The sequence below is a fragment of the Lottia gigantea genome, assembly GCF_000327385.1.
Source record: "Lottia gigantea unplaced genomic scaffold LOTGIsca_11, whole genome shotgun sequence".
Lineage (NCBI taxonomy): Eukaryota > Metazoa > Mollusca > Gastropoda > Lottiidae > Lottia > Lottia gigantea.
Genome location: NW_008707001.1, coordinates 2315666 through 2339512, shown reverse-complemented (window position 1 = coordinate 2339512; position 23847 = coordinate 2315666). Strand labels below are relative to the sequence as shown.

Below are 23847 nucleotides of genomic sequence, written 5' to 3'. Positions count from 1 at the left end.
TTCCAAAAAGGAACGGGTTTAACATTTGGATATTTTCATTTTTCGATTTTGACCTTTATTGAGATTTGTTGACCTATATCTTTTGACCTGAATAATGTAGAAGCTTGAAATTTAAAACACAACGTAACATTTGGAATATCAATTACCCTATGCAAAAAAATTAAGGTGGGCGTGGCACATCCGGGTAATATTACTCATTATTGATATTTTTGGCCAGGAGCATAACTCGCAAAGTATACGTTTGTTCAAAATGGAACTTTGCATACAATTATTTCATGAATTGAGCCACTTTGTCTTAGAAGTTCGGTTGTTTCCGCTTCTTAGTTCAAAAAAAGGAACAGGTTTTGGAAATTCAAATTTTCAATTTTTGACCTTGACCTTTGATGACCTTGAACTTTATTGGGTCAAAGGTCATTGACGTTGTCTATTAGTTTGTGCTTTCATATTTGACCTCTGACGTCTACTTTCGCTTTTATAGCTGTCCAAAAACATCCAAATTCGCAACTTTGGACTGCTCTAGCACGTGACCTAATTAACCTAGAGAGTAAATTTTTTCGGTTTCCTAATGTGCTTCTCGTGTACTTTACATAGATATATAACAATCGTTTTTTTAAACCAAAATTGAAATTCGTGATTTTCTTCAAATTTGAGTTTTTTTTTTCACAATATTTGCGACTTTTTGAGATTAGTGTATGTATATGTTATGATCTATTTGATGTAGAACCTTGATATTTGGAATATAACTAGACACTTTGAATATGAATTCACCTATGACAAAAAAACTTATGTGGGCGTGGCACATCCAGGTTGAATTACTAATTGTTTACATTTTGGGGCTGGGGCATAACTCGCATAGCATGCGTTTGTTCAAAAAGAGACTTTGCACACAATTACCTCATCCTTTTGGCCACTATGTATTAACAGCTCAGTTGTTTCAGCTTTATAGTTTCAAAAAAGGAACGGGTTTTAACTTTTGGATATTTTCATTTTTCGATTTTGACCTTTGTTGACTTTTGTTTACCTATATCTTTTGACCTCTATTATGTAGGAACTTGACATTTGGAACATAACGTAACATTTTGAATATTGATTAACTTATTCAAAAAATATTGAGTTGGGCGTGGCACTTCCGGGTTTAATTACTCATTATTGACATTTTTGGCCAGGGGCATAACTCGCAAAGTATACATTTGTTGAAAATGGAACTTTGCATACAATTACCTCATATTGTGAGCCACTTTGTCTCAGAATTTCGGTTGTTTCCGCTTCTTAGTTCAAAAAAAGGAACAGGTTTTGGAAATTAAAAATTTTCAATTTTTGACCTTGACCTTTGTTGACCTTGACCTTTGTAGGATCAAACGTAATTGGCATTGGCTATCTATTTATACTTTCATATTTGCTGTCCTATGTCAACTTCCGGTTTTATAGTCGTGTGCAATTAGAAATTTTGATGACTTATATCTCTTAATCTTGAACTTTTTAGACTTTCTCTTTTACAAGATCAAAGGTCATTGACCTTGGCTATCTGCTGATACTTTCATTTGTGAGGTCTGGCGTCTACTTCCGGTATTAGAATCTTCTAAAAAATGAAAATTTCTCAACTTTAGACTGTTCTTGCACTTGATCTAATTATCGTGGAAGGATGATTTTTTCGGGGTATTTGCTACATTTGCAAAGTCCCACTCTGTGCCACGAGTGGCTCTAGTTTCTGGTTGTTCTTTCTGTCTTATCAGCATGCTACTTAAACTCTTATTCAATTGTAGGAACTGCCAAGCCCAAGTGCCAATTGAACATCCTGGACCAACAACAGGGCATCTTGGCAGTATAACTATAGTTAGTTATAAGCTAACACCAAAGATCACCCTTGAGCTTTTGTTACCTGTTTTGTTTTTCAGGCTGAAGAAATTAATCCTAAAGCTTATCCTCTTGCCGAAGCTCAACTGACTCAAGGCATCCTGGATTTAGTGAAACAAGCTTCAAATTATAAACAGATCAAGAAGGGGGCCAATGAAGGTATCGTATGGATTCTAGCGAATAATCCCCATTTTGTCATTAAGCCTGTTTTTTCATGCCTTTGGTGATTTCTGAAAACACTTGCCGAAAGGTTTTAGTGACCTACTTTAGTCACAATTTCTGTTTTATTAAAGCTGGCTTGCAAACCCCTCATACCCTTTTTTCTGGGAAAGATCAATGTCGAGGAGTAGCTGGTAGAAAGGATCCTGATGAACCAAAGTTGTTATCAGATTGATATTTATTCTATTTCAGCCACCAAGACGTTGAATCGTGGTATTGCTGAGTTTATTGTCATGTCTGCTGATGCCCAGCCATTAGAAATTCTACTTCATCTACCTCTTTTATGTGAGGACAAGGTGAGTTGAGGGTTGAAAAAGTTGTGGAGTTTTAGACTTTTGATATCCAATTCTATCAACAAAAACATTTGTATCTTAAAGATGTGTTATTTGTGCACCTTGATTTTATATTGTTTGTATAATTTTTTCTGATTAATTTTGTTTTTAGGTATATATAAGTTAAGCTAGATGCAAGTAAGGCTTTTGAGTCTAATCTCTGACCCTAATAAAGAGATTATAATGTTATTAATTATTATTATGAAGGAGGGTTGACATCTGTTTCAAGTTGTACTTGCCACTAGCAAAACATTTTATTTTCTTGTGGCAATAGTATGACTTGCTTGAGGTATTTGCTCTATGATTCATCTACCTATACTTAATTCTACATTTATCTTTTATTTTCAGAATGTACCTTATGTATTTGTCAGATCCAAACAAGGTGAGTGTTGTATATTTGTTGTTATTTTTATTTCAACTAATAAGGGATTGTGAAGAGGTTTTCTTTAAAAAATTTTGTGTATTGGGGACATTGATAGCATCAATTTGCACCATTGTAGATATTGTTTTGATCTCTTATCACCTCTCAAGGTCTGTGATATTCCAGGAGTGTTATTCACTGATCAAGATAAACAAAGGAGTTGGACAGAAAAGCACTGTTTGATATTCCATTTTTTCATGAATTCAGTTGAAACCTTTATTGCATGTAATTGGATTCTGTATTTCAGCATTAGGAAGAGCTTGTGGTGTATCACGACCAGTAATTGCGTGTTCAGTTATCAAGAAAGAAGGATCGCAGCTCAGCAATCAAATCAGAGAAATACAAAACAGTATCGAAAAACTCTTGATTTAAAAACATGGACTGAAATTTTACACGAACATTTCTAAAATAGGAGGTGTTCTTTTTATTGTGCTACTTTTACCATGTTGAATATTTTACTGTATAGAGAAGTAAGGTTAGAGATATTTATGTACATTTGGGGACGTTTCTGAAATCTAACAGGAGTTAGAGTCCCATCAACATTAGACTGACCTAATATAAATGAATTAAGCTGCAAAGAGTAATTGAACTCTGATGCCAACTGATAATAACTGTAATCTAGTAAAATTTCCCTTATTTCACACTGCCTGGTCAGTCTTCAATAGCCTAATCAGCTGTAGTAAATTAGAGTATAAAACTTTGTATCATTTTGTGTCAGAGTAGAATACATACATCATACATTGTGTCGCCCTGTATTTATGCCTTGAATTGAAATAGAAAATGAGGAAAGTTGATCATTTCTATGAATGGAATCTTCCCTGGATGTTCATAAATATCTATGACTTACTATTAAACAGTAAAGATATTATTCTAATCATATATATCATCCATTTATACAATAGTTTTGTATATATTGATATAAACACATTTATTCACATTTATAAGTTATGTTTTATGAGTATGGTACCTCACTGAGATCAAGGTCTGGGACTGTTAGTCGGAAATGATTTTGTGAAACAGAGATCCTGGGTTAGATCTGTTTAAGGCTAAGGTATTATTTTTATAACGAGATGGCAACACAATTTGTTGAAAGTAGATTTTTAACAAAGTATCCAGTGGCAATGAAGCCTGACATAGGGACTAAGATGATTTTTTGGGTAAGCAAAGTGAAGTGCCCTTGACATTGTATATTTCAAAAGTGTTGGTTACAATGATGCTGTTGATCTGACTTCATCAGCCCAATAAGGTATACACAATCCATAAATTGCTATAAATTTTTATTATGAATATATTTCAATCTTTGATTATCACATTTTACACTTTACATATTTACAATCGGAGCACCGTAACACAATAACAAACAACATCAATTATTTAATATAGGTCTAAAGGTGGATTTGCCTCACCTATGTCCAATACAATTACTAGCACTTGGACATCTTCACAATGTCAAGATATTACAAAGAAAGGTGGCTACTGCAGTCAAGGTATTAGAGGCAGTTAGTAATATCTTGACAATGTGAAAATGGCACTTGGGACACAAACAATAAAATGCACTATACATTAAAATTTAACTTATAGACAGGATAGGGTGACAGGTGGTTAAATATCAAATAAGAAGATCTACAAGGGACCAGGCCCCTGGGCAACATAACTTTCTTCATACTTAGTTGAAATTTTACTCACAATTAAGCAGCTATTACAATGTATAACTGATTATGATGAAACTATATCAAACTATTTTAGGTCACACCGTTTCTGGCATTATCACATTAATCTTCAATTGTACATTTTCTTGATGTGAGGAGAATCATGAAACTAAGTTAAGCATGAGAAATGTTTTGTGGTCTGGGGCCTGGTTTACTTTTAAAGCCAATAGGCCCACACCATTGTGCATTTATCATAATACATAATATACAGATTCAAAGGGTACAAAAGTTCAATACAAGATTGCCTAATGCAGATAACCCATTAAAATTAATAACACAAGAAAGAAATAACAACTATAAATAGTAACAATTATAACAGGATGTAGTCCCAGTGGCGGAGTCAGGTTGACATTGGAGGGGAGGGGGTTAAATATCTGAGGGTGCCCTCCCTTTGGCTCCGCCACTGTGTAGTCCTAAACTATCTGATTCTATGAATTGACAGGATTGACAAGGAGATAAATATTCCAATACATTTAAAATGTAGGAAAAGCATGCATTTAACTATCTGTTTACACTTTTTTCACAATGGAAATTCAAAATGAGACTTTGGTATCTTTATCTGAAGTAAGCAGCATGGGATGAGTTCAAGTCAATTAAATCAAAAATAAAGCTACGATTAAATGCATACTTTAAGCGTAACTCAAAACATGATGTCATGTGTTCGTACGCTGATTCAGCAAAACTGACAATGTACATAGGAGGAGATCGACAGTATTGATGTTATTAAGGGGATTCCCCCCTTTTGGCACCTTGAAAGCTGTCTTAAGCCGACTTTTTGATTTGTTAAAGATATGAACAGGATTTGCTATAGGCTGTTTTTACTGAGTTTGTGTGTGAGTTTGCATACAAGTTTAATCATAGCTTTTACCAAAAGTCAAACTTTGTTTATGAAAAGTGTTACAGATAGCTGAAATTGAGCTGTATCAGCTGGTGAAACAAATATTCAGACAACTATACAGATAGCTGAAATTGAGCTCTATCAACTGAGAAAAGCATGTATTTGATTTACTACATGGTATTCAGTAAAATGCATAGAAAACAATCAATAATTGAGCAGTTTCTTGGCATCTACAGAAAATAAATTAGTGTAATGTCACAAATAATAATAACAAAAGAATAGATTAAGATGGGATTTCATATACCAATTAAAACAAATTGCTATTTTCAAATAAACTACTCTCAAAATAACAAATATTGATTACAAAATAATAGAAAAATATTTTTGAGCCTAAATTGTGTATTATTTGTTGCATTTCAAAGGGATGATAAAAAAGTTTACAAGCTGCTCTTATAGCCTAGTAACTTATCGTCAAAAGTGTGTTATCACAAAAGATTTTGCAAATATTGATATACAATCACAAACAAGCTGTCCTGATGAGGGTTGTATACTTAAAATGTTTCTACAAATTAAGAAAAACACATAACACTTTGAATTTGGCTTTGCATAATTCCAATTGTCCATTAACATAAAATATTATACAATTACTATATTAATCAGAACTTGGTGAAAGAAAGGGATATCAGAATCGTGTAGCTATGTGTCCCTCGAAAAACGTTTATAATCCCTTTTAGCTTTTGTATTGAATCTTTCATTCAGCATTCAAATTGAAATGATTTTTAAATCTGGAAAACTGACCATCAATCATAATTCTTAACCAAAAACTGCTCCACAATTCACACATCTTCTCTGTCGCATGGCCAAACAACATAAGATACCGATGGGGAAAAACATGATGGCACAGAACACACCTAGACATGTAAAATCATCTTCTAAAACACCCACCTGAAATATGAAGGTAATGTTTAATGTTTCCACTTCAAGTTAGTCGAGAGAAATCCTTGTTTTATGAATTTCTTTTGGTTGAAAATTTTGAAAGTTTTCAAGAAAATAGTCTGTTAGACCATAAACTTAATTTCAAACTCTTCATTATGCTTATGAAATATTATTATTTCCAAAATATATACTTTGATTTGATGCATACTGCCACTTTCAACAAATCTTTATCAATTGATCCAAGGGCATCAAGAAATTAATCCTGACATGTTTGGCTTTATTAAAAGAAATGACAAAAAGTAGTGAACCTTTCATGCTATTAGATAGGAATTACAATAAATAAAGCCCTTAGAACTTATCAAAATTCTTTTCAATGGTACCTCAGTTACTGCTTGATAGAAAAAAACATATTAGCCACATTCTAATTTTGAAATTACCTGACCATGGCTTTATAGAGACTTAAAGACTTACCCTACAGGCTGGACATCCCCCTACCATCACTACAGCTGTCTGGGGTTGGGCTGAAATATTATAACTCTGCTGATACCCTGGTGCTGCCCCTGCTGGGGGGTATTTAGGCTGGTTATACCCTCCTTGTGGTGGGGGTACGGCTCCTCCTGGGTATCCTTGGGGTCCTGGATAGGCCCCTGCTGGAGGGTAACCTTGTTGTGGTGCTGTAGGTCCTTGATAGGGTCCTTGATAAGCTCCTGCTGGGACAGACCCATAATTTTGTCCCCCTGGAATATTATCAAAGATATAATAGAATATGTTATTCAAGGAAGATTCAGAAGTTTTTTTAAAAAATGTACTGGGTATTACCAATTATGTTAAGAAAGATCCTGATAAAAGGGACACAAAATAATATCTATTGTGATATTGGGTAATATAGCTATAAATAAATAATTTTTCTTTTAATGGATTTATTGTCAATAAAGTGCCAGATTCATTCACCACTGTTGTCCCCCTTATTAATACATAGGGACCTGGGTTCACTTTATCTATACATAGGTCCAAATAAGGTAGTGAATTTTAAACAATCAAAGTGACCTGTTCCATTCAATTTGGAGTTTTCAGTATTCATGTATTATTCCCAAGTTCTATGTATGTGTTCATAATTACATAACAAAGGTTAAAACTGGCTATGTTCAAGAATGTTGATTGGTTGGTATGATAATCACATGGCATCATGAATACATTATATTACCTTTCCCCTAATACAAGATTTACCTGCTAAATCAAAACACGGTAGAAATGTGTATTGGTTTCCGAGGTGTTGAGGAGATAATAATAATAATAATAATATTTCACTGTCAATAACAATAACAGGAAACGCAAGGGAATATATTATGGTATAACACACTTCTTTAATAACAATGACATAATGTTTAAACACAATTTACACGCGTCATCATCAGATGAAATAAAGAAGGGGGGAGTAAGTCGTTCAAATCTTATCTCAAGAGAAAGAATCAAGCTTACAATCATAAAATATTATCTTTAATGAACACTCACCTGGTTTATTGAAACCTTCACTGTATGGTGGTGGAGCATCAGACATCTTGGATCAGTCTCGTCTTCAATAACTGAAGAAAAAATATAAAGACCTGTAACATCAATAACAGACACCTGTTAACTTTACACTAAACCTTTATTATTATTGGTACCGTACTTATTTATTTATACAATGTTTCCCTTTGACAGGTTAACAAATATCATGGATATCTGTGCCTAAATGATTTATGACGTCACCCCCCCCCGCAAAGGTCTTATGTGATACAAGCAGATTTTCCGGGGGTGATGTCATAAAACACTTAGATTTAGTGGAATTGCAGGAACCACAGAAGTCTGATTGCAAATTAGAATGGTGTAAATTGATGCTACCTGTGTCCCCAATACGCATAAAAATTTTTGAAAACCTCTTCACAATCCCTTGAAGTACTATGTCCCAGTTTAATGCCATGCCATGTTACATGGTCACCCTTCCCCTTAAAATATTACACCTTTCTTTCTAACTTCAATTTTAAGGATCAACATAGCTAACCATTCTTACTGGTGTATGCTTTCATTTGACAATTGACATTGACATTAGTAAAACGCATTGTAGTAGGCCTATATATAACACAGGTTTAAAAGTTTCCTTGGTGTATTTTGATGATCAACTTCCTTGTTTTGTAAATTTAAAACATCATTAGACTATTCCTATTCATGAGAAAATTTCACTAAAACTTCAATCAAGGAGGCATTATTGAAACTGTGTGAGGAGGGTATTATTTATCCCTGACGAGCCCCGTGTACGTAAAACGAAATACATAAACGCAATTTAATGAAATGTGACTCTGATATGCAGTAAAACTGTTCTGTATTCACTGATATAAATCATCATTCAAAAAACCTAACTGGCAAACCCCATAGCAGGAAGAGAAAGATTTTGATCAAATCTTAGTTTATCAACAGATATGGCAGCCTTGACAGTCATAGATAACGAAAAAGGAATCAAACACCATTATTGAAAATAACTTCTACTTACCTTTTCAGTAATATAAACGACGAAAATAGCAGTTTGGAATTATTACAAACCGTCTTGTGACTTTTGTGTATAAAATGGTTGTATCACATGATCAAACCAAAGTGTCAAATGGCGTGCCGTGTGCAAAATCAAACAAGAGTTAGTTCCCTTTAGTAAAGTAAAAATGTAGTTGTCTCCCTTTATACACAACTGCGATAGGAGGACTGATTTTGCCGTCTTCAGTGTGGATTTATAGAAGGCCTCCGTTTTTTAAAACATTCTTTTACCTTCAATGAATGAATAGGCTAGTGCCTACGCATGGATTGCATCAAATGCATAGAAAGCATAGCGTAAATTCCAATTTTCTGTACAGTCTAAAATAGACTGCGAGAGGCGTAGTTTCATAATAGCCTAATAAAACCTAATAATTGCGCTTCAAAGCATCAATTTCATACATAGCCCTAGTCCCTCGTCTTATAATTTTACTACATGTAATGTGATAGTAAAACGGGATTCAATCAAAGCGATAGGACTTATCGTATCGCAATTTTCTAATCAAAACAAATTAAAAACTTTAATCTAAATAGTAGGCTAACGTTTTATCTACGTTTTACTTCAAGGGAAGGAATTCTCTCAAATTTTAATTGACCACTGAGCAAAATCTAAAAACCCAATTGTGGTCCTGTAATGCGAACTAATTCTCAACGTTTTGGATGTAACGTGGGCACCTCTGAAAAGATGTAATAGAGTACCATACTCCTTCTGGCTGCCTCTCACTTACAATGTACCCAAGGCCATCTGATATCCCAATAATCTTTTTCGTCCCTTCCATCGCATACCTCCTTCCAAATCTCGCTCACACCAACGCCAGGTTTACCTTTGTCAACTGTCGGAGGGTCTGACACGGAAAAAGCGTCTGAGTCGTTCGGATGGGACAATCATCTGAGGCCCATGTGCTACAGATTGTGTAGAAATAATAGGCTAAAGCCGGAAAAATTTCCCTTATTTTGCCCATATTCATTAGTTCAATTACAGGTGTAAAAGAGTATGGCGTAACTCCTTCATCCATTCATTTCCTCACCCCATTACGAAGTTCGTCCTATACCTTGACATCATTAAACTTAAAGCTCTTATCGTAATTAGAATAGATAAAAAATGAAAAACAATCAGCATTTTAATTACAGACCATCACAATGGTCATCCGATACTAGGACAGATCAGGTCAGATAGACACTATGATAGCAAACTAAAATTGTTCGAATCAAAACGATCTTGAAAAAGTTTAACGACAACATGGCGTTCAAGACAATCATAGGACTCTATATTTGTGTTATAATCTTTTGTGACACTACCAAGGGGGATAACCAATTGATAATTGGGCAAATCGAAGGCTTAAGACGAGAGATAACCAATGCATTTTTAGAATTAGAAATTCAAATTCGCAGGGAAGAATCGGAAATACAACGATTAATGGACAAGTCGCCAGTGGCTACTGAAATAAAGTGTGGTAATGAAACTCTCAATGGTGACGATTCTGATATATTTTCCACCAAAGTATGGAATTTAAAACAAATCGCAAGTCGCTGTCATGTTAGAGTTAATAAAATCAGGAATAAAGTCAGAAATGTGGAGAATGTTTTTAAATCCAAGGTAAATCTATGTCTGATTCCTATAATTTCAAATTCTGCCGAAATCTTTTCACTTTATATAAAAATTTTGTAAATTTCACAAGAAACGTGCCGACAAAATGTTGCTATATTTATAATCATTTCGCATACAAATAAATAAATACAATTGCCATGCCACGATCCAAAACCTTTTAAAACTGACAGAAAATTGATCGCGCCGTTTTGGGGGGGGGGGTTGTATTTTATTTTTCAACATGAAAATAAGACATTGATATCAGATCTATATAATTAAAGTTATAAGTTATTTTCAAACTAGCGTATACCTCGTGGCCTTTCAGTGAAAGTATCCCCACGCCCCTTCCCACCACCCTTAGAAATGCCACTTCGTATATAGATCACTATATTAGAGCCTTCATAGTTTCGGGCTATTTTAGTTTCAGCATGAGAGACTTCAATGTACGATCTACACAATACTTGTCATTTTGAAACTTGCGTACAAACTCAACACCCACCCCAACTCGGCAAATCCCTATAAGTCTTGTGCCTGTGCTTTTGTAACTTTGTCATTAGTACAAAATTACAACTTTTACTCCCTAATCCCAACCCCCATTAAAAGACTTCATGGTATTTGGGTTTTATATTTCAGCATGAGAAGAAGACGTTGATATCAGATCTAGAGAAATTGGAGTCTGATTACCGAGAGGTTGTTGAAGATCTTGACATCAAGAAGGAAGTAGTATCGAATTCTGAGCTGAAACTATCAGAGATCAGAGATCAATTGTTTTATTTGACACACATAGATACTAGTACCATGAGATACCTTCAAACTCGGTCACCATGGAGACCAAATCTAGTTAAATTGGGTAAGTATATCGAGATTTGTCATGTTAAAATAAATTATTTAAGACATCAAATTTGATTTAATCTATCTCAATCAAGAGAAGAGACCTATATTTTTTATTGAGTGATAATCCTTGTTCCAGTACTATTATAATGAAGTAAGGTCGTAAATGGTTTTTTGAACAAGGGGATGCGTTACAATGAATTGAAAATAACAAAAATGGTACAAGCACAATCAATAATGCAAGGAAAGACATTCATTGTTTTTTGGGTTTTTTTTGTGAGAATCGTATACGAATACATCCCAGATAGTTAAGGCGTTCAACTTGAACTAGCGAACAGATAGATTGTGATGTGATAGCAATGAGACACCATTGATCTTAAATACATGTATAGTAATATGCCACTGATTGTGTATTCTTTAAAATAAAAAGTATAATTGTTGAGGGTAACATGATAGGCCTCTCCCCATCAGAGAACTAAAAACTATCTGAAAATAAGAATACATAGCCTCGTGATGATTCTGTTGAACTTTTCATAAATTTTAAACAACTTTTCCATTGCAGAACACAGAAGGCTAAAGCTGCGCATTTCCGGATGTCCCAACTGGATAGTAGATTGTTCTATAAATGACATCACCTCTTTAGACGACGACAGTTTTGTTGTGACGTATACCAACCAGACGGCTCTCCGACGATTCAATTTGGACGGTCTGCTGCTTTCTGAATTCAAGTTCCCGTGGAATCTGGAAGGTGTAACCGCCATAAATGAAACCCATGTGATTGTTGGAGCTCCTGGTAAAAGAACTCTGATCATTCTATCCGTGCCTGGAGGATTCAAAGTTACTGGTCTGATACTCTTAGAGGAACCATGCGGATCGGATATTGATCAAACCCCGGCTGGATTATTTCTCGTCGGATGTCGCAATTCGTCAACGATACGAGTGTACAATCCAAAATGGCAACTGCAAGATGTTCTTCAACAAGATGATGGTAAACTTTTAGGTTTGCTGACCCGTAATCAGTCTGAAGAAGCAAAAAATCGACTCCTTCCCAAAAGCCCAAAAGGGTGCAGTTTGGGATGAAATCGGTAGAATATGGTATATGATATCCAATGTATCGAATGAAGTTCAGAGAGTCAGTCATAATGGACTCAGAAAGAAGACTCTATTCTATGTCAGAAAACCGACAGCCATTTCGTATCTCAGTCGTCAAGGTAAACTGGTTATCGGGACAGCAAAGGGAAGCATTTATATTGCTTCTGTTTAACAACGACCTCCTGGCACGATCTTACCTGAGCCATCCATCACCGTATTCACCTATACCCCTCACTCGCCCCTCAACGATATTTTGGAACATCAGGTGCCTGATGTTCAAAATCTTTCGCAGTATGTAAAACATAAATGTATTTCCCTTTATCGTTTGAATGTCAACCGACATAACGGCTCCATACCTTTATGTTTAAACGTATTAAAGTATGTACTAGCTTTAACTTAATGGTAGGCTTTTGGTACTCAGATTTAGGCAATATATCTGGTAACAATGTAAAATCATTCTTAGTTATCAGAGATTAGAGTGGTTGAAAGGTAACAAGTTACTATCCAACAGAAGGCACTGGCACAGGATTAAAGCAATGTTAAGGTTAAAATGGAAATTCGTACTCGTAGTCCAAAGACCTAAAAAACAAAAAAACTGAGAAAGTAATCCAATTGCTAGTAAATATTTCTTTTCAACAAAATTGACTTATTCTCAAATTATTTTCTTCCAGTTTTAAACCTGATTAAAGACTTTCTATATTACTATTTCAAAATATACCAAGTTGATCAGCGCATATCTATTATAATGCCAATAAATCAGACCAATATTTTATTTAGTAGATGAAGCACAATGTTACTAGTAATTGAAGAGAGTAGATCTGATGATTACTGGTGATGAATTTGATAAAAATTAACGAACCACGCCAATCAAAATGACTACTTGAAGTTAATATAGAGAAGTTTTATAAATTGGTGTCATATAAAGTCAAGATGTGTATTGAGATAAGGGTTATTGAACTTAGTATAACGCTCATTACTGCTTTAACATGAGCCTTCAATGAAAGCCTGAAAATGATGCTGCCAATATATAATCTGACATAGTCAGTCTCTTCAATGCTGGTGTACATCTCCATTCGACACTTAGTACCAACGTACACTCCATCTGTCGCGTGCAGTTCGTGCAGGTACAGACGTAATTTCTTTCATTCAATTCCGATCATCGCTTTCACGAGTTCGTTGTTCTTTGAACGGACTGTCCGTTCTCATCCTACTACGGTTTATTCTTTCGAGCAGAAAGTTCATCTATAGGTTCAGATGAGTAACACCATATTTGTAACTTATATTCCGTATTCATTGCTCTTGGTCGTGACTTTTCCGGATAATTACCAGCAGTCAACGGTCAATGTTTTGGATAGTCGTTGTCTCGGACATTCTTTTAAATAAGAGAAAGATACTTGTTATGGTCAGCATCTTCGATGGTCTTCGGCTTTCACATAGTTCCACGAAAGAAAGAAATTCCTGCTACGTCAGCGTTTTCGATCTGTGGCTCGAACACCCTTACACGAAAGAGAAAGACACCTGTGACCCAGCACAGTTAATGTTTTTGATGTGGTTGGTTGGCACATCCTTCCATGAAAGAGAAAAATTCTTGCTTCGGTCAGTGTTATCGTTGTTCTCCGGATACTCCTTTGAGTTTGAGATATCGGCTTTCTTTAGTCAATGACTCGCACATTCTATTAAAAGAGGCGACTATGGATTCAAGATGTCTCAAAAGAACTTGGTTTCGATCTGGTTGGTCTCCTTATTCCTGAGAAAGTTGCCATTGTTTCTGTCTACACGGTAACGCAATCGGGGCCTGAAATAAAAGATATAGTCTAATTATATAAGGATATGAAAGAAATTATTCATTTAACCTGATGATATATCTATAGGCTTTATACACGTCATACCCGTAGTACCTTTTAGAATGAAAATTGGACACCACATCAAAATATTTCGTCACCAACGACGCCATGTTTAGTAGTTTCTATATTTCTTACCTTATTTCAGTAGGTCCAGCCTCACAACATAAAAGTTTCTTAGCACATTTTCGAAATAAAGGATTGCTCATGTAGTACACTACTGGATTGACCATACATGAAGCTTTAGCGAACATAGTGGGCCAGGTGGTAATCCAGGCAGGTAGGGTATTATCATGTACAGACCATAGACAGACGAAGGCATACGGCGTCCATAAGATGATGAATGTCGAGGTCATAATGACACTCATCTGTAATAAAAAAAAAATCAAAATCATTTGACAACAACCCCGATCTTTAAGAGATTGTATGGAGATTCTTTAGTCTGTATAAGTATTGTAGCTTCCATGTGCAACATTCCAATATCCCGTTTATAATTCTACAAAAACTTAATGACCAAATATGGCGTCACTATCATAAAAACACAATCCCTGACAGAGAAAATGCTCAATAATGTAGTTCAGTTCTTGGGGTTACAATTCTGATAGTTACTGGAATTGCAGGAAACCACAGAAGTCGAGAGAGAGATAGGTTGGTGCAAAAGTAAGCTAAAATGTGCCTCATACACATACGAAAAAGATTTTTTTACAATCCCTTTAAATCGATTTCAGCTCCACTATATTATGATGTATTGGGTGTGGCTAGCAGGTAGGGTATGGCACCAACTCTACATACCCATGTAACATGTTTTTCTAGATGAAGTTTTGAACAGCATTCGACTTCTGCCGGTGTTCCAACAGACGGCGAAGAGAGGTCAAGACTGATGTTTAGTTCCTTGGTTCGCCGAACCACGTGGAAATAGCAGACGATCATAGTAATCAGGTGAATGAGGTAACAGAATAATACAAGGCACCATGTATAGGCTTGAGCAAACGGCTCAGAATTCATCCAATCAATACTGCAAGAGGTCCCTGGAATAGGTATAAATAGATATTTTTACTCCATCAAAGGAATTCCAACAAAACAATTATATTATTAGCTATGTGAACTCTCTGAAAGGAATTTCCAGGTCCCTTTTATCAGAAGTATGTACAAGTAAGGTGGCGCTTGAATTGTGTTCCGGTGCTTCAGGATTAGTGGAATAAACCGGAAGTTTAATTAAACAAGTCAGAATACATTCCACGTGTGCCAAAGATGATGTAAGGAGATTTCAAAGACAATTTTTTTCACTATGTAAAATGATATAAATTTGAAAGTAAGGGGAGGGGGGGCGCCGGATCAGTCTCTTTACTGGGGAGCAATAGCCTTCTCCCTCCTGGCTCTCCATAGAAACGCCACTGTTCCAACGTGCTATAGCCGTCTTCAAAATCAGTTCTGTAATCAGTTCTTCACGCTATCCTATTAAATAATCTATAAACTTAGTTATTGACAAGGGTACAATTAAAGAATCTAAGAATCTGATCCCGCTCACTCATAGTTTCCATACAAACATAGTCTTATAATTGTTATACCCCGAAGGAAAGGATTGCCAGTTTCCGGTCAATTACAGGAAAGATTACTATATACAGCGAATCAATACACTTACAGAGATGTCACGCAAATAATACACCAATCTTAAAATAAATACCTAACCTAACTCACTGAGATGATAGATCTTGACATTCAGTGCGGTGGAAGGTGAGTGAAAAGGCTTCCCCCAACTACTGTTAAATTTTTTTTATTACTGAGATCTTTACTTCCTGGTGACCCTCCATAGACAGTTCTGTGCCCCCTACTTGATCCGTCCACCCTAGGATTTCTAAAAACGCCCAGTTTTCAGTATTATAACAATCTAATTTGAATTGATCACATTTCGATTTTTTTCCTTGATATTTTTGTCAGAGTTTTAATCTAACAGGTTTTCTACCACAGTCCCATCCAAATGACGTTATATTAACCAATCAAAGTATGTCTTGTAAGACCGGATTCCTAGTAACAATGTAATAAAACAAAACCAAACGCTTTCAAAGTTGGGGAAATGGAGAGAGTTGGCTCTTAATGGACTGGAGTGTATCTACATTGTTACAATACTTACCAAATGGTTCAAATATATAAGAATTCCAACCCAATAAAGGTGGAACTGTCCACAGAAAGGAGTAACACCATAAAAATACAATAATCCGTAATGTACACTTTATATCCAACTTATTGACTGAAATAAATTCAAAATATAATCTTTAAATGACATTTAGAAGTAGGTAGAACATTCAGCAAGAACAACTATTATAGATATACTACTCTTTTAATTTAATATGAATTGAATTGAAACGTTGCAAAAATTAAATTAAAGGAGTAGTATATCCATAATAGTTGTCCTTGCTGAAAATTCAAAATAGTATCATTAATAAACTGGTGGTGGATAATCTTTATAGTCAGGCTTGTAAATAAAATCAAAACCACCCAACAACACCATCTGGTCAAACCAGAAGTTAGAAATAGCATCAATTTGCCCCATTTCAATTTTCAATCAGACGTCTGTGGTTCCCTCAAATAACACTAAAACAAAGTGTTTGATGACGTCACTAATCACACAAGGCCCTTTGCGACCAGTGCCTGCGAGACAGTAATATTTCATTGACAAAAAACCATCCATGTTTGAACACATGGAGATAGAATTATGTTTAAAGTTCTATATATGTGAAGCTGGCATACACCTGTCGTTTTTTTTTTAAAAAACAAAGCATTTTTTTTACAAACTGAGAGAAAAGATAATTAGTAATTAGTACTTTCACGAAGTAAACATTTCAATTGTTTAATTAAGTATTTATAAACTTATCTAAATCATAATTACGATGTCTGTTCTTTTTTTTTTACTTATTTTTACTTATTCAGTTCTCGATTAATGCTAAAAAGTAGAACATTTACTCCATTTAATTTCATTTCTGTTATCATTATTGGATTGAACCTTAGTTGATCAATACTAATATTAATAGTTGATGAAATATGAAGTCTTTTTTAGCCTTGAGCCTTGTTAATTAATTTCCTTTATCGAACCATTAACAAGTAATGACAGATTGATTAAATTCTAATTAACAATATAGAAATGGTTTTTAATACAATGATAACAAGGCAAAAGTTTCATTTTGAAGGGTTTGTATCTTTTTGTCACTTCTAAAAGCTGTCCTGCTTTAATTTTCTAGAAAAAAGCTCATGGCTTTAACTAATATTATCTAAATTACAAAGACTTTTTGTGAGGATTAAATACAATGAATATCAGATCAGATCAGATCACATTATCTTGCTATATAATAAGGCGTTGAAACCTAAAACATAATACTCCAATGAGAGCGACTAATGAAACAGTGCTAATCGTCGTTAATTGATAAATATTATTTAACCAAAATAAAGAATCCATAAGCCATTTAATTAAGAAAATTCTTATTACTTCGAAGCTCCCGAAACGGGGGGTACAAAAACATGGAAGTCTGACTGTTTGGAAGGGGGGGGGGGACAACTGTCGAAGCTTAATTCAAAATGTACACTCGAGGGTTCTCCCAAGACCAAACGAAATCCAAAACAACATATTGGCAATACATTGGTAGCAGGTGGCTAAAAGCTGAAGCATACCCTGTCAATCTATCTATGTCTAGTATAAAACTCTCGTTGGAACTGTTTATAAATGTCAAACAGCCAAAACCGGCATTCACAACTATCAATGGAACTATCTGAAATTCTATACTCAAAATTATTCTAGACATGTTAAACACTAATCAACACAACATAACACGTTTAAGGCCATAAACGGATGATCTAGCTTGCTAGTAGAATAATTTTATTCAGATTATATTACACCAAGTTAATAGAATTGTAGACACAGCTTTAAGGAAAAACAGTCACTTTTTAAAAGTTGTATGCAACGTTTCGACATTTTCCCCCGTCGCAGAGAATGATAATAGTTGACAGGCAAACTATTAATTTAAAACAAAACCTTATAGCCCTTTCAGTTCTAGGTTAAACATGTGTATCATTGCCGAAGCGAATAAATTGATACTTAGACCACATATCAATGTGTCAAATATGTCTGAATTTACCTATGATGTTATAAAACTACTTTCCGACTTCGCTCTAGAGGCATTTCGCGTAGCCCTTATTCTGTTTGCATGTACATCCAGGGGATACTAAGGCTTTATAGTGATGTGATTATTGTGTGGCAGGGTTTGCGAGCGAAACAGGCTATGTTAAACCCAGTGTCACTCGAGCTGAAGGCGATTGTATTTGTGAAGTTGGCACCACTTTCGAAGAGTACACATAGATACTAATGCTAATCTATAGTTGTATGGTTATTGTTGATGGATAGACATGCGTCTGTTTATCCTTATGATATGTATTATCAAAGAATATCGGTGATTGTTTGTGAGCTTAATCTCTTTACCTTTGGCGTTATAAATATTAGTATAATACACAATGTAATCTGTTTTCTCCGTGGCCTTGTCTAGTCCTCTTTGTAAAGAAACCACACGCTTTATGTAAGTTTTATGTTGACTATTCTTCTTAAAGCCGACTTTAATTCCTTACACATAATTACTTTTGCCACAGATTATAACTCCTACATCTACATGAAAGTTATAAGATATTATGAAAGATTGATTTGAGATCCGGTTACTGGCAAGTAGCAATCATTAGCTACGCGAATTATCGTTCACTCAGTTCTTGAGTTTAAAGTTTAATGTTTCCTCTTTTGGGATGTTTGTCATATTGTGAATATCATAATAAAGAGGCAGATCACTATTAAAATCGTATTTTAGCTCGATGTCATATTGTCAACTTTAGTTAAAAGGGAAGGATCATGCGATATCAGTATTACTCTGTCTCGGGAATAATCTCTCATCAATATAATATTACCAGATCAGACAGCGTGAGGGATAATAAAACATCAAAATAACATTATTCTTTATGTGGAATCTCCTTATTATATCTCTCAGACCTCAGACGTTATAGCTTGACATTGTGAAGATATAAAACTCCGATAGATGAATTTATATTTGAAAAAGATCTTGAACCTTTAGTTGTAATTATACCTATTGATATTGTTCTTTAAAAACTTCATGTTATCTTTATATATAGAGGAGGCTCTGTCTTTCAGAAATCAAGCTACCTCATCTTAACGCCATTTATCATATGTTATTTAGTATTATTTAGTATATGTTATGCAATGTTGTAATTTATTTTATTTGAAACACATTGTAATCGGTCTCAGACCTTATATACTGTAAATAAACATTATTATTATTATATAAAAACGTAGCTCCAATATGATGTTAGATTTTCTTTTTAAACTTTTTTAAGGATAGTTTAAATTGAATTCTTTCAGCTTTTTAAACAAACATTGTTATACTCAAGTCATGACTATACGGTTATACATAGTGATTAAAGAACAAAACATGAGTCCTTGGCGCTAATCAAAAATAGATCGACAATAATGAATCTACATGTATAAGAAAGTAAATTAAAAGACAGATATTAAACCCGTGGTCCGGAGGTGGGCGAGGGCACATAAGCGCCACCTGCGTAATGTTTTTCCGGTGGGTGTTCTAAAAGGGTCCACTTACTGTAATGAGGTTTACAAACAGTGATGTATCTATATACACTTAAACAGGCCAGAGTGTTCATATCTGTCAGGGCCAGAGTAAACGTTAAAAATCCCTGAATTATACACCCAGTTGATCCAAACAAATATCGTTGAGCAAAGTTGGAGGCAGTAGTTAATGGGTATCCACACAATGAGACTCCAAAATCTGATATAGCTAGGTTCAGTAACAGCATGTTATGTGGCTTCCGTCTCAACTTTCTATCCCTGGCGAACATCACCAACACCATTAGATTTCCTATTGTTGCTATGATGCCTGAAACGATATATGGAATGGTTACAGAAAAAAACCAACGAATTAATCAAATAAATGATGGAAGTAATACATACAAAACAAAGCTGTTACAGGCCATGGTTCGCCTTTTCCATAGTTGATTTGTGTCTTGAATTTACGTAAAAAGTCTTCAGAAGTAATAGAACTGCACGATAATCGCATAATTCCTTCAAATATACCTCAAACTATAAATTCCACTTTCTTTATCTATATATGGCGGAGTATCAAGAAAAGACGAGTCGTCATTTTAACATTCAAAAATAATTCTGCACATACATGGATTTCAAGGCTCAAATTTAGACGGTGAGCTTTCGAGTTGCATTCGAATCTGTATTCCTACTATTAAGTTTTGATATATTTTTTTTTTTACCATTTTTTCAGAGTTGCTGATAAACACTTTTTTTCGCTATTACCCCCTGCTCTTACACTCTCATTTTCAAATTGACCAGAACCGATAATTTCACATCCATTTCATCAATACATGGGTGTTGCTAAAGATAAACTGTTCAATCCATCTTGAATATCTATTGAAAAGCCATTATTCGGAAACCCTGATGTCACCCTGCGACTAGGTTTATCAACTCGGCACCCCTTTTGAAGATTCCACAAACGCAATATTGTTTTGTTTTTTTTTTTGGTATGAGGATTTTCAACTTGACACCTTTTCTGAGAATCCAAAGCCAATGTTGCATCGGTTTGTATATCTACTAAACCTTTAATTTCTTACCTGTTATTAACAGGTAAATCCCTGTAGCATAATATCCAGATCGGGACAGAGGACGTATTCCATATTGCTCTATAATTATATCCCATTCGGATTTCTCCTGGGTAAGATTATACCCGGACACAGTCTGGTTCATGATCACCAACATAACGATTGTCCATTGATAATCACAATCAGTCACATTGTCAAGAATGAAGCGAGGGACGAACTGTGATAGAATTCACTGTTGTAACTAACTAGCTGCTTCCCGACTCTCCTCTCAAAAGGCATCGATTTTTTGTCCTAATAGTTAACTGGTTATATCTGCGGCCTATGACACACGGTATTATTACCGTAAAAATAACACTTTATATAACTAATATTGATACGCCCACATCAGCTCAGCATCTCTCTGAGGACGCATATGCGTCTGTCCCTTCACTCTCCCAAACGCTTTAGAATAAAAATAAATCATTAAAAGACCATGAAGTTCGAATTTGAACGTTTCCGAAAATTCGGATAAGAGTTATCGTACTTGTCAAAAATAAGTCATAGTAGTTGCCTGTGATGATCATTTCATTTACAATTCGAATTTGAAGACTTTTGGTTGATTAGAAACAGTGTTATTGGCCTTGTCCCCGAATTTATTGTCGCTTCCCGGTTAATATAAATAGAGCTATAGACCTTTTCGAGAATAAAACCAGAGTTTTCGCCCTTGTGCCAATACTTTAAAACGACAACGACTCGAGTTTCAGATAAGCATCACGTAATCCGCAAGAATGAATATAAGAGTTTTCTTTGTACATCAAATGTACGGATTCCAATCTGTAGACATCATAATTGGGTTATCAGCAGAATAGATTATAGATAGAAGATAATTCAATGGTCTAGCTCACTTATCTCCCTTTCCATTCTCTCTAATAGATATTGACAGGGCTTCTGAATGAACAGCGGCGTTCCTATGGAGGGGGTGGGGGAAGCGGTACCACCAAACCAGAATTTATGCTGGCCCGGGTTTTGCCTCCTCATTTTGATTTTTCATCATTGGATATTGGGAAAAATTCCCTGTTGCGACCCACCCACCCCCACCTGCTTTACAATTCTTGGTCTATCACTGTGAATGAATCAAATCTCTGTGAAGCCCTTCCTTTCAAAGTGTTTATATGGTTTTGTCAAACCCGTGATCCACTTTTACTGTTTCCTTCGACTTGAGGATCTTAGCCGCTATGGAACCCCGAACATTCATTTTGATTACCAAGCCAGCTCTTAACCGGCATTAAGAAAGGGATTCTAACCAAATGATGGGTGTGAAAGCTACGTCATAATATGGCCATGCTATTCTGTAGCCCGACAAATTTACCCCTACCAGTTCCTCTGACGTGATAATATACGAATGTGTTGTCGTAACCGTGGACTAGCTTTTCTGGTTCGAGTCATTTTTCACCCAGCGCCCGACCTCCCTACATTGCGACTGTGACTTTACAGACCACCTACCACACATTGACAATGACACATGACAGAGCGATTCTGTGATTGTAACTGGTACAAATTGTCAGTGTAAATTCCGCCGCTATATAATAGTTAGTAAGAGAAATACGTCACAGTCTCTGTTTATTTACAGATTAAACTCTTTCCTTTTACACCGAGAAAAATAAACCACAGTATATCGTCTGTATAAACTTCCCGAGCTAGCTATATTCCTTATTAACATTTTTCTCGCCGAGTTTCTGTTTTCGCACGTGTACAGAGATATGCATACTAATTATTCTTCTTCCCGCCTTTCTTGTGTTTGTAAGTCATTGAGTGAAACTGGAGACTCAAGATTGGGTGAATTGAACGGTATCCTTGTTGTATCAGCTGAAATTCATCTGTACAAAGTTAAAAATCATTATTATATTCTACTTTTTACCAGGGTGTGTTCGTTTCCTCTACTCTCGATAATTAAGCCACTTTAATTTTAATAAATTGCGGGAAATTTCTGTTAAATTTAGTAAAAACTTTATGTTAGAAAAGATATTTTTTGAACATAAGAGACCATTAAAATTTAAATTTCGTTTCATGTTTTTTTTTCAATTTGAATTACTTACCCTTGAATAAATGGCATAATAAGAAAAACTAACTTTCAACTTGATGAACATCCCCCACAAAACTTGGGCCATTCTTAGAAAACAAGTCTCTTGTATCATATTGAAAGCGTTAACGAAAGTGAGCGCTTGAGGTAATATGGTCATAAAGCAAGTTAACGTTATCGAAATTTAAAAATAATCTGAAATTTTGGAATGATGTACATAATCTTCAAGGTAACACGAATTCGAAAATGACGTGTATGCTCTACTTTGCTACAAATTTGCAGTGGCTGCCCAAGGACAGGAGGGGGTGTACAAATAGGGGACAGACTGACTTAATAGCGGGATAATCGTCGAGGATGAGATTCCAAAATGCGGCAGTGGAAGCGCATAGGCAAGAGCTTTCATCTGACCATCTGAAATGGTTCTCCACATGAACGTGTTTGAAAAATAAAATTGATTCTGTAATGCCCACTGGCGGTGCCACTAACTGATATGACGTTGAACTGGACTCCTGTTGTGTTTGCTTATCGCTACGTTGCGAAGCTTTAGTTAACCAGTTTAATATGACGCTGTGCTTTATTCTTTTAATTCTCTATCGAGAAGAAGAGAATATCCTTAGAACGAAAGTGACAAAATTATGTAATAATCTCTAATTAATACTGTCATTAACTGGTTTTAAGAAACGATTTTTACGCTGAAATGGGATGTACTGTCCACCTAGAATGGGAGAAAAAGGACGTTTACAAAACAAAAATGAATTAAAAGCTACTTTCAAGTCTGGAACTGTATTTTAATTAAATTAATGTGACGTCAGCTCTGGAAAGAGTTATTACACTCTCCATATAGCTCTGTTCATCATCTTCTTAAAGTTCATGGATCGTGGTTGATCGTGGGTTGA

The 23847-nt window shown here is 35.2% G+C and overlaps 4 protein-coding genes across 4 annotated transcripts in view; 1 reads left to right on the top strand and 3 right to left on the bottom strand.

The window, feature by feature from the left end:
• The window catches only part of LOTGIDRAFT_212084 (hypothetical protein), a 9177-nt gene extending 5411 nt beyond the window's left edge, over positions 1–3766 (bottom strand). Inside the window, exons 1-2 of the mRNA XM_009047147.1 lie at positions 3074–3766; positions 2754–2787 (exon numbers count right to left, since the gene is read on the bottom strand). The gene's annotated coding sequence lies outside the window, so the exon portion shown is untranslated. The remainder of the gene's footprint in view (positions 1–2753; positions 2788–3073) is intronic.
• A 2420-nt stretch (positions 3767–6186) lies between these two features.
• LOTGIDRAFT_110248 (hypothetical protein) lies at positions 6187–6945 on the bottom strand (the record flags this gene model as incomplete). Its single annotated transcript, XM_009047146.1, has 2 exons — positions 6187–6318; positions 6781–6945. Coding segments are annotated over 2 exons (297 nt in total), but the record flags the coding sequence as incomplete, so codon positions are not given.
• Positions 6946–10108: 3163 nt separating this feature from the next.
• On the top strand, positions 10109–12367 carry LOTGIDRAFT_230214 (hypothetical protein; the record flags this gene model as incomplete). Its single annotated transcript, XM_009047145.1, has 3 exons — positions 10109–10465; positions 11090–11306; positions 11850–12367. 3 exons carry the CDS (start codon positions 10109–10111, stop codon positions 12365–12367), a joined length of 1092 nt encoding a protein of 363 aa, XP_009045393.1.
• Positions 12368–14086: 1719 nt separating this feature from the next.
• LOTGIDRAFT_156508 (hypothetical protein) lies at positions 14087–21037 on the bottom strand (the record flags this gene model as incomplete). The annotated part of the gene is made up of 6 exons (XM_009047144.1): positions 14087–14174; positions 14359–14588; positions 15013–15248; positions 16352–16468; positions 19866–20159; positions 20905–21037. 6 exons carry the CDS (start codon positions 21035–21037, stop codon positions 14087–14089), a joined length of 1098 nt encoding a protein of 365 aa, XP_009045392.1.
• Between the last annotated feature and the right edge of the window lie 2810 nt (positions 21038–23847).